Source organism: Balaenoptera borealis, assembly GCF_965194805.1.
Source record: "Balaenoptera borealis genome assembly, chromosome: 2".
Taxonomy (NCBI): Eukaryota; Metazoa; Chordata; class Mammalia; order Artiodactyla; family Balaenopteridae; genus Balaenoptera; species Balaenoptera borealis.
Window position 1 is genome coordinate 162,125,321 of NC_138867.1, and position 14,086 is coordinate 162,139,406.

General features: G+C 39.9%; 1 protein-coding gene across 16 annotated transcripts in view; it reads right to left on the reverse strand.

The window, feature by feature from the left end:
* Positions 1 to 9,720: 9,720 nt before the first annotated feature.
* The window catches only part of LOC309623762 (uncharacterized protein), a 45,293-nt gene continuing 40,927 nt past the window's right edge, over positions 9,721 to 14,086 (reverse strand). For 5 of the 16 annotated variants that reach the window (XR_014241537.1, XR_014241538.1, XR_014241540.1 and 2 more), the window contains 3 exons: positions 12,060 to 12,276; positions 11,190 to 11,318; positions 9,721 to 10,602 (listed from right to left, as the gene is read on the reverse strand). Coding sequence is in view for 1 of the 16 variants with exons in the window: in XM_082380941.1 (XP_082237067.1) it covers positions 12,832 to 12,898 (67 nt within the window). In the remaining 15 variants the exon portion in view is untranslated. Of the gene's footprint in view, positions 10,603 to 11,101; positions 11,319 to 12,059; positions 12,277 to 12,542; positions 12,899 to 14,086 lie in introns of all 16 variants that reach the window. The other 11 variants (XR_014241539.1, XR_014241541.1, XR_014241547.1 and 8 more) reach the window with 5 other exon arrangements.

The window sequence follows — 14,086 nt, forward strand, 5'->3', positions numbered from 1 at the left end:
TCTTTTGTTATCCATTGCAGTTTTAAAACTATTCCTTTCCTTGTCCTCAGCAGATATATCATAGATTATTAGTACACAAGCAAACACTTTCAACGTAACAGTACTTTATAGTGAGAAGAACTATACTGAGCTATCTCTATCCTAAGACAATGCACTAGAAAAGCACTAGGAATTCTTAAGCACTAGGAATACAGAGACGATCAAGGGGCAAGTTCCTTGCCTTCGAGTATACATAATCATTATAGCAAATGCTTAAATAGCACTTAGTATATAACTCACCACAGCAGTCGTCTTATACTCCTTTTTAATAGGTGAGCAGAGGAAGCCACAGGGAAGTCATAGGGTAAAGCCAGAATTTGAACCTACGTAGACTAGTACTCTCTCCACGGCTTTAACTACTACGTTAAAATATATATATATGAAAGTTATATATATATATATATATATATATATATAAAACTCCAAGTATTCCAAAGTTACAAAACACTTATCTACCAAAACTCAGAAAGGAGCACACAAACTTGCATAGAAAATAAACATGTAAAAGTTCATAAATAAACCACAATATAACCTGCTCCACATAATATACTGACTGCAGTGTCCTGGGCCTCTCCCATCCTTAGATAGCCGGAAATTACAACAAAATAATACTTTTCACCTTTGGAAGCCACACCATCTCTCATACCAACCAACCAATGACTTGCTTAGAGAGAAGAGGAAATAAACCTGAATATCATAAATATATATATATATATATAGATATATATATATATATATATATATATATGTATATATATAGCATTACTGATGTAGAATCATTGTTTAAAGACAATAACTTCAATAGCAGAGGGAACTTTACCATTGCAGGCTTCAGATTACCTCTATATTTCTCAGATTTCGTGCTAAATCATAAAATGCCATATTGTGTCTGAAGCTGTTTTTTCAATAGTCCATTTTCTTAAATGGACTAGCAAAGCAGTAAATACTGAGGAACATTTTGGCTCCCAAATCCTAAAGCCATTCTGATTATGCCTGGGTGATCATGGGGACATCATTGGAACTACCAGAGGACTGGCTGAAATACCAGTGTTCTGGCCAGCTTATAAATTAGAAATTACACAGAATCCAATTTTATTTTTTTGTTAAGTAATTCCTATGAGGCTTTTGGGCTGTCAGTGTAACGTCCTTTGATGTGTAATCTTTATCGATTAGATAGGGAACAATGCCAATCCCCGGCATAAATACTTTCACAATCTGACACTGAAAACCCACTGTAGGGCATAGGACCTGCAAATAGGATATGAATCACACACACATCCACTCATTCAGACAATCCACAAATACTCATTTTTAAGTCTACTATATGCCAATAATGTACCGGGCTCTAAGATGCTAAACCATGCTAAATGCTGAAACAGACATAGTTCTGGCCCTCCTGGAACTTATTACCTACAGAAGTGCCTTCATTGTAAATGGTCAGGTCTCAGCCAATGCTATTATCAGCAGGTGACCAAATGATAGAGCTTGCTTTCTAAACAAGCTCCACACTCTTTGCTTTCAACATTTTTGCTTTCCTTCAAGGCACATAATCCGGTGGTCAATTTCTCCCAGTTAGGGAGGTTTGGGGAAAATTTACCCAGTGAACAATTCCTTGTGGCCTCACCCTTTCCTCACGCTCTCCTCTGTGCTCTTGAGCTAAAGAGACCTGGATTAAAGTCACTTGCTCTAACCTTATTATTTTAAAATACGGCTGCTCCTGCTTTGAGGATTTCCACTGGACCAACACGGTAGCAAAGCAGCACTGAATCAGAAGCCGGTAAATTTCAAAATGACAGCTCTAAAAATATCCACTTTCCTTTTGTTCTCCTCCTATCCCTTTGCTCTGAACACCTTTGCCCTGAGGCTTTGCCTTTACCCTTCTCTGATTACTGCTCCAAAAGGGTTTCCAAGAGCGGGGGAGTATTTATGGTTTCATTTGCTCCCAAGTCCTTGGTGGAAAAGGATGCTTGCTTCCTGATTCTTACTAATTGTGGAATTCACATCATTAACACAAAAATCATCATTTACAAAAAAACAATTTCCTCAGCTTCCTATTTCTTCTGGGCCAACACTGAAAGAATATTTTCAAAGAAACAATATCCTCTCTCCTTTGCTCTTCTGAGTTTCACGTTCTTACCTCTAGTCTCATTTTCAACCCTTATTACGGGATGCATCACAAAAATAGAAGAAAGTTCTTTGTGCTTTCCCTGTACCAGCCAATTATTCTAATTTGTTCTGTCTCTAACGAACAGAATGCAAAATCAACACAAAGCCTGATTATGCGACCTCTTCCAAGGGAAAGGTCTGAGAGTTGTCTATTTACTAATGAAGCTCAGTGTGTATTAAGGATTGACTGAAGCAATCATCAGGAATTTTCATCCCTTAAATTAGTGTTTTCCACCAGATGCACATCTTTCATTTAGGATAATATAACTTTTAAGTTCAGGAGACAGCTGGAGAAAAGAAAAGAACAAAAGGTAACCAACACAACATTTTAAGTGATAACACAGTAACAGCTCTCAACCTTCCCTGAGGAATTCAGCCTATTTTATGGACACAATTTAGTACAAACTCATAAGAAAGCTAACAAAACCCAAAACCGCTTCACAATAGCGTAGAGAGGTAAAGGTCAAAAATTATTACTGCCAGGCCCAGCAGACAATGGCACCTACCGCAAAGAGCACAGGACAGGAAAACCTGGAAGCCTGTGTTCCAGTTTCGGTTATTCCTGTAAGCATTAGTATGATGTGAGTGAACTCAGCCTGCCCTGCTTTTTCCGTTTATAAAAACCTACATCATCCTCTCAGTAGAATGAAATGCCACATCTGAAAAGTTGCAGACCTCTTTAGGAAAGAAACAAAACCCATGCTTTCCAACCAAAATGGAATAATTCAGTCAATGGAGACTTAATAAAAATCTGCCATAAAGCAATTGTTTACTTGAAATCTATCTTTTGTGGTATATTTATTGGGGTAAGGAGTGTAAGGAAATCATAATTAGAGTTACCAATTATTCCAGAAATCAAGGTCATTAAGTTCAGATTCCAACTTTGACCTTGACCCAGGCTTACAGAGATGTAAGGATGTCCCAATACCTCATATCCAACATACATGGGAGAATCAAGGTATGCAGACAGATCCTCTTATAAATATCCCATATGTAGTGGTTTTAATACAGGGTCTCAGATTCGTTGCCGTTCTTCGCATCCAGATGTGGGCATTTTTCCCTTGAATTTGGGCAGGCTTTCCATGCCTTCAAACAATAGAGCAGGGGTCAGTAAATTATGGCTGGTGGGCCAAATCTAGGCCTCTACCGGCTTTTATAAATGAAGCTTTATTGGAACACAGCCATGTTCCTTAGTATATGTATTGTTTGTGTCTGTTTTCACATCACAGCAGCAGAGCTAAGTAGTTGCAAAAGAGACTGTATGGCTTGTAAAGCCTAAAATATTGACTGTCTGACACTTTATGGAAAAAGATCTCCAACGCCTGCAATACTATATAATGAAAGTGATGCTATGTAACATCTAAGACTAGGTCATAAAAGGTCATGCATGATTTTGCATGATTCTCGTGGAATGCTTGAACCCTGGACACTCATTCTTGGGATACTCTATCTTGAATCTTAACTACCACGTTATGAGAAGTCCAAGCCACATGGGCAGCCATCTATAGGCACTCCAGTCAACAGTCCTTGTTGGGCCCAGTCTTCAAGTCATCCCATCTCAAGGGCCAGACGTGTGAATTAAAATTATCTAGATGATTCCAGCCCCAGCCATTTGAATCCTCATGAGCTGAGGTTTCAGACATCAGTCATGGAGTAGAGACAAGCCATCTCCTCTGTGTATTGTTTGAATTGCTGACCCACAGAATCTGGGCACATATTAAAATTTTTGTTTATTTCACCACTAAGTTTGGACTTCTTTTTTATGTAGCAATAGATGACTATAGCACTGTGTCTGTACACAGGAGATCTGCATTTCACAGAGCACATATTTAGATGTGAATGTTGACTGCTCAATTTCTAAGAAGAATGTATACACACATATAGGTACAAAATGTTTATGTATATGTAAATATTAGACCTATATAAACTAATCTATATTATCCATAAAATGAGGAGCCCTTGATAATGGCTAACATTTTTTTTCGGTATTTATTGTGTTCCAAGAACTGATAAATTCTTGCATTGTATGAATTTTCTCTTTTAACCCTCATAGCAACTCCCTGAGAGGAGTAATGTTATCTGTATTTTATAGATGAGAAAACTGAGGCAAAAACAGATAACACGCTCAAGAGTACTCAACAAGTAAATTTTAGAGTCAAGATTTGAACCCAAGTTCTCAAGTTTTAGATCCCTTACTCTTAGTCACCAAGCTATATACTGAGGAAGGGGATGAAAGCTGAAGCCATTACCTCATGCTCAAGAGGTTAGACAGAAACTTAGCAGGCATGGTTGAAAGAAGACAGGACTTGGAGTCGTAAGCCCAGAGCCTGAGTTATGAAATGAATTCTCTTCTCATCTAGATATAGGTTTGTTTTTAGAAAATGAAGAAGAGCACTGCATATTCTGATTGTTAATTTCTGTACTTAATGATTACCAAAGAATGGAATTTTACCAGGGAGTTATTTTGCAATGACATAAATTATTGATTCAAAATCAAACCTTTATTATAAATTATTGATTCAAAATCAAATCTTGATTAAGTCTCCATCGCATCAGAAGTCTCTCCCACTCTTCATTTCTTTTTAAACCCTTTTCTGCCTACTCTTGGCCAAAGCTTGAAGCCTAATTTAACATTTGGAAATAAAATAATGAAATAGTCATCACACAGCAATTCCAATGCCTACTGAAATGGAAGGTCTAAATAATTTTTCAGATAATTTAGGAAATTAAAAATATTTACATCATAGATGCAAAGACAGAAGTTACTTGTGTAATAAAATAAATGGTGAGACAAAAAGCTTCTGGTCAAGTAGATTTGTTTAAATATGAACACTAATCTGAGTTCTACCTCTGTGCTAAAACCCAGTGACAGGTTGCATACAGCTTCTAAAGGGATAGTTCAGTGCACTGGGTCAAATTCATGCCATAAAATGTGGTATTAGTAGTAGTACCAGTAGACAGAGTGTGACTGTCTTCTTTGGGACATAGATGAAGACGCCAAGATAGACAATATCAAGGACAAATTATGTAGAATAAGATATTATCTCAGTCCGTGGAACATGTCATCCAGGATAGAACAAGAAATAGATTTATTATCAAGTACATGAAGCCAGAGACAGTAAGCAATGAGTGGTAGTTGGTTAAAATAGACAGGTTTTAGAAGTAGAGGCACGGATGTGGAAAACAAACTTAGGGTTACCAGGGGATTGTGGCAGGGAGGCTAAATTGGGAGATTGGGACTGAAATATACACACTACTATACATAAAATAGATAACTAATAAGAACCTGCTCTTCTTATTAGCACAGGGAACTCCACTCAATACTCTGTAGTGGCCTATTTGGAAAAGACTCTAAAAAAAAATAAAAGTGGATATATGTATATGTATAACTGATTCATTTTGCTGTACACCTGAAACTAACACAACACTGTAAATCAACTATACTCCAATAAAAATTTTTTTAAAAATAGGTTTTAAGAACGATAGTCAGGGAGCAGTGTGGATTGGAAAGACCTGGCAAGAAATATTTCTGCATCCTTAGAAAATGCTCCCCAAGTTGGCTATGGCAAGGGTGAGCATTTAAGAGATCTTTGACCTAAGGAGGACATGAGATGAACAATCTAACCCAATGTGCATGAATTATTCTCCTCGGTGCTATCAGAAATCAGATGGCATCCTAGAGCAAGGGTCAGCAGATCTTTTCTGTAAAGGGTCAGATAGTAAACATTTTGGATTTTGTGTACCATATGTCTCTGCTGCAACTGCCCATCTGCTGCTGTAGCACAGAAACAGCCATGCACAATACGTTAATGAATGGGTGCGGCTGTGTTCAAGCAAAACGTTATGTACAAAACCAGGAGTCAAGCGAGATCTGATCAGTGGGCCAGAGTTTGCAGACCCCAGTTCTGGGTCAGTGTTCACAGCTGAATGAGTCATGAGGCCTTAAGTTCCAGTTCTCATTGTACTACTTTCTACCTGGGTGAACTTGGGTTCATCCCTTTTATTTATATGGGCCACTATATTAGTCAAGGTAGTGGGTGGTTTTTTGTTTGTTTTTTTTGTTGCCTGAGACTGAGCTACTGTCCCGATATCTCACTCTAAAACCTATAGAAAGAGAAGGGCTGTGTTCCTCCAGCTGTGGCACCTCAGGGTAGGGTCCTCTACCTAAGGCTCTGAAAAAGTAAGGAGGGCACAGTGCTACCTCATAGTACAAAAAGGTACATGAAAGACCTATGTTCTCCTTCCTCTGCTGCTGGCAGGCACTAAGATGAGGAAGAGATGCTCAGAAGGCCATGGCATGGTGATGGAGGAGTCCAGTCTGGCTGCGGCACCTTCACGACCTTAGGAAAACTGTCGGCAAGCTTTCATTAGAGTAGGTTCAGGCCACAACGTGCATATTCATCTTTCATCTGTTTAAACAAGGCACTAACTAGTAGGTGTCACTGGTCACTTCCTATTGAACAAAGCCTACAAGATTTTAGGTAAGCATCAAGACACTGATGTTGGGTCAGGCGAAGATTTCTTAGCTATGACACCAAAAAGTATATTGATAAAAGAAAAAAATAAGCTGGGCTTCATTCAGATAAAAAATAATGCATTTCAAAAGACACCATTAAAAAAGTAAAGACGTGCCATGAACTAGGAAAAAATATTTGAAAATCATATATCCAATAAAGGACTTGTATCCAATAATAACAAGTGTTGGCAAGGATATGGAGAAACTGGAACCCTCATGCATTGCTGGTGGAATTGTCAAATTCGAAACCGCTACTTTGAAACACTGATTCATCATATGACCCAGGTAATTACCCCTAGGTAACCACCCAAGTGAAATTAAAACTACATGCACACATCAGCCAGAGCGGCGAAAACGTGGAAACAAACCAAATGTCCATTAATTGGTGGATGGATAAATAAAATGTAGTATATCCATACTATAGAATATTCTTCGGCAATATGATACATGCTACTGCATAACCTCAAAAACATTACGCTAGATAAAAGAAGCTAGACACAAGAGACCACATACAGTATGAGCCCATTTATATGAAATGTCTACAAAAGGCAAATCTATAGAGGTAAGAAGTAAATTATCGGTTGAATGGGTCTGGGGGTGGGAATGAGAGTGATTCCAAATAGGCACAAGGTTTCTTTTGGAGGGTGATGGAATGTTCAAAAATTAGATTACATGATAGGTGCATACAACTCTATAAATTCACAGATTTTACTAAAAACCACTGAATTGCATATACTTCAAAAGAGTCAATTGTATGGCATGTGAATTATACATCAATACAACTGTTTAAAAAATAAAGAAATTTAAAAGAGAAGTCAGGGACAGCCCTGACCCCAAACCTCACTTTGAAATGTTAACATATTTACACAGAAATCTGCCACTTCTCCTGATGTCGCCCTTCCAGAAACTTGACTCTGAGGATGAGAAAGAACACGAACGAAGAGTAAGAGACCTCCAAACAGGGTCTAAGATAGCCGTGGCTCATTTATGCACTTTAGACTACAGGAGAAAATGGAAGTCCTCCCCTCGCCCCTACCCAGCCTGAGATGAAAACTTAATGACTCATAGGTACAAATGCAGGGCACCTAATTTTAAGCTCGATTATCTGGTTTTCCTCAGCAGCTACATTAACTAAGTGACAGTTAATACTGAGGATGGGATCAGAAGCAAACTATCAAAGCACAGGCCTCTGGGTCTGGTCAGCCCCTTACAACTTCACACCACTGAGGGCAGGGCAGCAACGGTACCCTGGTGGCCAAAAATGGTTATGACATCTGTTATCTGAGGCTGGAAAGAGAATCAGTTTCTCAAAATGAGGTCATCAAAATGGCCATGGGTATGCACCCATTTATGATACAGGTTCTCTTGCCTCACTCAAACCAACTGAATCAGAACCTCCAACAATGATACCTAAGAATCTGCATTTTTAACAAGCCCCCTCGATGATTCTTATGTTTTAAATTTTATTGTGCACAAGAGCCCTTTACTTAGAGAATATTAGAGATGGAAGGAACCTTGATGATCATCTAACCCAAAGTTCACATACTGTAGATGAAAACACTGGGGACCAACGATGTAACATGATTTTCAAAGATCAAATCGTTCTTTAAACTCTTTAAAAACAAAAACAAAACTATGTCTCTAGTCCTAAAAATTGTCAAGAATACTACTGACAAAAGAGAATATAAAATGTACCTTGGAAATATTTTCTTCAAAGATTGATGAAGATAACATGCTTCATCATTTAAAGGGATATGTTTCTGCTCTCAGGAAAATTAATCCAGAGCACCTCATTACCTGAAGCTGCCAACTAAATGAGTCATCATAACAGTTAAATTATTTTTTCCTTGTTGGTATGTTCAGTTTAATTATTGCCTTTTTTCCCCAAACCTACCTCCCTTGAGAAAATGCATAGGTTATTTGACCCAAAACACCAACATTCTTACAGATCACAAGCATTAAGTCATCATTTCCTCTGAAGCCACATCTCCAGGGCTGCAAGTCATATTTTTCTATTAATGCAGCCTGAATTCTCCTGTGCGTGGGTCCTAAATCATGAGCTAGCAAGAGGGAGGAGATATGGGGATATATGTATATGTAGAGCTGATTCACTTTGTTATAAAGCAGAAACTAACACCATTGTAAAGCAATTATACTCCAATAAAGATGTTAAAAAAAAAAAAGATTACATTCTATTGGAGGAAAACAGTCAATAAACAAATATACAAATTAATTAAAAAAAAAAAAAAGTGGGTCTGTTTCCAGGGGCCTATTTAGCCAGTGGGTTCATCGCCCGAAACCTCAGGCTCCCTTTCATTATTCCTGCTTGATCCTGCCTTTTGATAATTTCCAGTCAAGCACTGTTGTCTTATTTTCTGCTTTAGACAAGCTTAAGGGAGAGTTTCTTAAGTCACTTGACCAAAATATATTTTGGAGCATGGAAAGAACATAGTTTCTTTGTTTTTGGGGGGGTTTTGTTTTCACAAAAGGATTACTTGGATTCAAAATCTTGTTCACTGACTTGTTAATCGTGATGTAGCGACATGACAAATTTCTCAGCCTGTTAGAGGCTTTAATTTCTTTTTCACAAAATGTAAAGAATAACACCTACCTTGCAAGGTTTTTTGCAAAGATTCTAAAAAACACGTAGCACGTAAAATAGATAATATATATAACACGAACAGTGTCTATTGTATATATATAATTGTCAATGAAAAAATGTTGCCTGCCATATCAGTAAACAAAGGATGTTGCAGCCATCAAGCCATCACATTATAGCCGCCCCAAGAGTGAACCCTGAGGAAACTCAGGATGGAAACAGGATGCCCACCATCTAGCAGTCAACTGCCACAGCCTCCCCTGATGGTGCACCCCGAGGGAACTCAGGATGAGAAAGCACAGGATACTGGCCCACATAACTGAGGTGCATATCAAAGGAAGGATTTCAGTGAGCCCAGACTTTTGCATCTTCCCATACACAGAAAAACACTAAAAAGTCATTAACTCGAGATGTCTGGTTTTCTTTAATTAACAGGAATCTTTCCATGTTCCGATTACCTGGTCTTTGTTGCAAAAACTCCTATAGTTGATGGTTCCTCCCTCTCCTTTTTGGATCAGTCCCTCAGAGAGAGCTGAGAGGCTGTGTCCCAGGCTTAAGTCCTCAGTTTTGCCCACCCAATAAAACATATTTCTCAACTTTGAGGTTGTGCATTTTTTTCAGTCAACATCATATATATGTTAAATATACATATATAGAATATATATACACAAATATACATATATATTAGTGTAGGGGGTAAAAACATGGACTTTTCCTTGTTATTTAACCACTCTGAACCTCAGTTTCCATTTCAGCAAAATAGACATATTAACAGGTCCTAAATCACAGTGTTGTCAGAAGGGCTAAACACACATAAAGCATGTACCCACTGTCTGGCAAACAGTAGGAGCTCAACAAATGTTGTCCAATGGCAAGGCAGCCCTCAAGAGACCAGCGGTCAGTACGTGGTGGGTATTATGATTATTGTTCATTTCTTTCAGGGGCAATCTGGAAGCGCAGAGGCAGAGGTTTGGAGGAATTTTAGGGGTCCACACAATACACCCAGGTGGGAACAACACAGATCCCCTGAGTGGGGTTCAGGGAGCACCTCAGCAGCCCTGGCCCTTCCTGCTCTCTCAGTTGGGAGGGTCTCAATGCTGGACTTTGTATTTTCAAAAGATGGCCCGGGCCTTCTTCAGAGAAGAGGAGGTGACAGACAGCAGGATGATGGCTGATGAAGGTGTGGGATGATGAGCGGAGAGTCAGCTTGTACCAGAAACATCAACACTCAACCAATGCCTGGCTCTACTTCCTCACCTGTTGATTGATGACTAGGCTTTATCTAGTTTCAGGACGAGAGTAAAACACAAGGATTCGAAATAGAGTCACAGGTGTAGAAAACAAACTTATGGTTACCAGGGGGGGAAAGTGGGGAGGGGAGAGGGATAAATTGGGAGATTGGGATTGACATATACACAACACTACCTATAAACTAGATGACTAATCAGGACCTACTGTATAGCACAGGGAACTCTACTCAGTACTCTGTAATGACCTGTATGGGAAAAGAGTCTAAAAAAGAGTGGATTATATGTATATGTATAACTGCTTCACTTTGCTGTACACCCGGAACTAACACAACATTGTAAATCAACTATACTCCAATAAAAATTTAAAAAAACACACGCAAGGATTCTCCAAAGATCTTATGTTTGGACCTGATTCCTAGATCTTCTTCTGGGAATTGGGGGTGGGAGGAGAGAGAGTAAAGGAAACAGTGGGGTGGGGCGGGGGGACGTGCATAGGGAAATGAGCGCTTCATGGTGGAAGCACTGAAGCACCACAAAAGGAGTCCCATCGATCCTGGAGAAATCCCCTCACGTCCCCTCCAGGAAAACTTCAAAACTCAGGACTGTCGATTCAGCGCACCTGAAAAAAACAGAGCAGATGGACGTCAGGACCCCGTTGGGATCCTGCAGCTCCATGGCTGCGGCCCCAGCAGTTTTGAGGGCAAACAGCTTACTCCAGAGTATTGATCCAGCCACAGCAAGGTGCAATCTGCTTAAAAAAAAAAAAAAAGAAAAAAAAAGTCTGTTTGAGAAATAGACCCACAGACACAGAAAACAAAATTTCGGTTACCGAAGGGGAAAGGGTGAGGGGAGGGATAAATTAGGAGTGTGGGATTAACAGAGACACACAGATATATGATATATGTAAAATAGATGAACAACAGGGTCCTACTGTAGAGCACAGTATTACTGTGCTCAATATTACTCAATATCTTGCAATAAACGATAATGAAAAAGAATCTGGAAAAGAATATATATGTATGTATGTATGTATACGTATGTATGTGTGTATGCATAACTGAATCACTTTGCTGTACACCGGAAACCACCAACAATGTAAATCAACCATTCTTCAGTTTAAAAAAATAAGTTAAAAATAATTTTAAAGTCTGTGTATGTACAGCAACCCTACCCCGTCAAGCCGGGAAGACGAACAGCAGTTAAGTGTAGACAGAGGCAACCCACCCCATTGTCCCCAGCACGCAACTCCAGACATGGTCAGAAGCCTTTTACTGCCTGAGAGTTTTAGCACATGAGGGGGAAGCTTTTCAACTCAATTAGCATTCAATGGTCCTGATGCTCAATCACAGGGATCAGCTGGGAAGTTACTAAAGCCATTACCAAGGGCTGGAGTCGCCAGCTGAGTTTGAAATGTCAGTGCCTTTCCCCTGACACCACCTCCCCTCTTCCCACTGTCCCTCCCAATCAGAGGTCCTGATAATTTGGTAACCTTTCACAACAGCAGGGAGTCATCCTTCAGTCTTGGGATCAGGGACTTTGAAATACCCAAGGAGTCAATTACAGCTTGGCTCTGTCCCTGGGAAAAGAAAGCAGCATCCGAGAGGTGGAAGGAATTGGGGTCCTGGGCAACGCGGGCACGTGAGTTCCGAGGCGCCTTCTCCCAGATGCTGCCTGCATCCCACCAAAGCTTCCGAGGAGACCACAGCCTGTAGGGGTAGAAAGAAGAGCCTGGGAAGACCCAGCTCAAGGTTGCTCTAAGCAAAAGAGAATATGAATGGAGAATTGTCTCGAATTAGAGGAGGATTGCAGGAATGTAACCCTTTGTATTCTAAAGATCTGACAGTGAATTGGTAGGTAGGTAGGACCTTGGCTAGTTGTTAATCAATACCCATTGGCCCTTTCTCTTTGCTGCATCCAGATGCCCTTCGACAGCCCCCTTGCCTCTGGGTGGGGCCCTGGGACGAGCCCTAACCAGTGGACCATGCGCAGAAGTGGCTCTGTCCTCTCTGGGCAGAAGAGGCCAAGAGCGTGCGTGCCTTCTCCAAGCTCCCTTCTTCCAGCGCCGGGGCTCTGAGGACCTGAGGAAGGTGACGCCACAATGTTGAAGGACCCTGAGTCCCTCACATCTGCAAAGAACAGAGTCTCCCACTCCAACCCTAGCCAGTAAATCGAGCAAGAAAGAAGACTTGAACCTGTATGGATGAAGAATGTCGCCTGCCCTATCAGTCAACAGAGTGTTGCAGCCATCAAGCCATCATCAGTCATGGCAGCCATCCCCGATGGTGCACCCGGAGGGGATTCAGGATGGAGAAAAGCAGGATGCTGGCTCTAGATAGTTCAAATGCACATCAAAGGAAGGATTCCAATGAGCCCAGACTCCTGCCTCTTCCCGTACATAGAAAAATGCTAAATTCATTAACTTGAGATGTCTGGTTTTTCTTTAATTAACAGTAATCTTTTGATGTTCCGACTACCTGGTTGTTTGGGGGTTTAATGTTTTGTTTTGTTTTGTTTTTGCAAAACTCCTATATGTCCTGGTTCCTCCCTTCCCTCTTCAGTGCAATCTCTCAGAGCGATCTGACACTGCCTCCCGGGCTTAAGTCCTCAGCAAGTCCACCAAAAAAAAGATGATTCTCAACTTTTAGTTGTGCATTTTTTTCAGTCAACACCTGCTAAGCCACTGAGATTTTAGGTTGTTTGTTAGTACAGCTACCATCAGTTATCCTGACAAAATGACATAATCAGAATTACAAACAAAAATATCCATCATATATATATATATATATATATATATATATATATTTATAAACAACAAAATAACTGAATTAACTGTCCAAAAAAGGGAGCTGGTTAAATAAAGGATGGTACACGATACAGCCGTTAAGACACGTCTTTATTTTTTTATTTTTTTTTTTTAAACATCTTTATTGAAGTATAATTGCCTTACAATAGTGTGTTAGCTTCTGCTTTATAACAAAGTGAATCAGTTATACATATACAATATGTTCCCATTTCTCTTCCCTCTTGCATCTCCCTCCCTCCCACCCTCCCCATCCCACCCCTCTAGGTGGTCACAAAGCACCGAGCTGATCTCCCTGTGCTATGCGGCTGCTTCCCACTAGCTATCTATTTTACATTTGGTAGTGTATATATGTTCATGACACTCTCTTACCCTGTCACATCTCACCCCACCCCCTCCCCATATCCTCAAGTCCATTCTCTAGTAGGTCTGTGTCTTTATTCCCGTCTTGCCACCAGGTTCTTCATGGCCTTTTTTTGTTTGTTTGTTTCCTTAGATTCCGTATATATGTGTTAGCATACTGTATTTGTTTTTCTCTTTCTGACTTACTTCACTCTGTATGACAGACTCTAACTCCATCCACCTCATTACAAATACCTCCATTTCATTTCTTTTTATGGCTGAGTAATATTCCATTGTATATATGTGCCACATCTTCTTTATCCATTCATCTGTCGATGGACATTTAGGTTGCTTCCAGGTCCTGGCTATTGTAA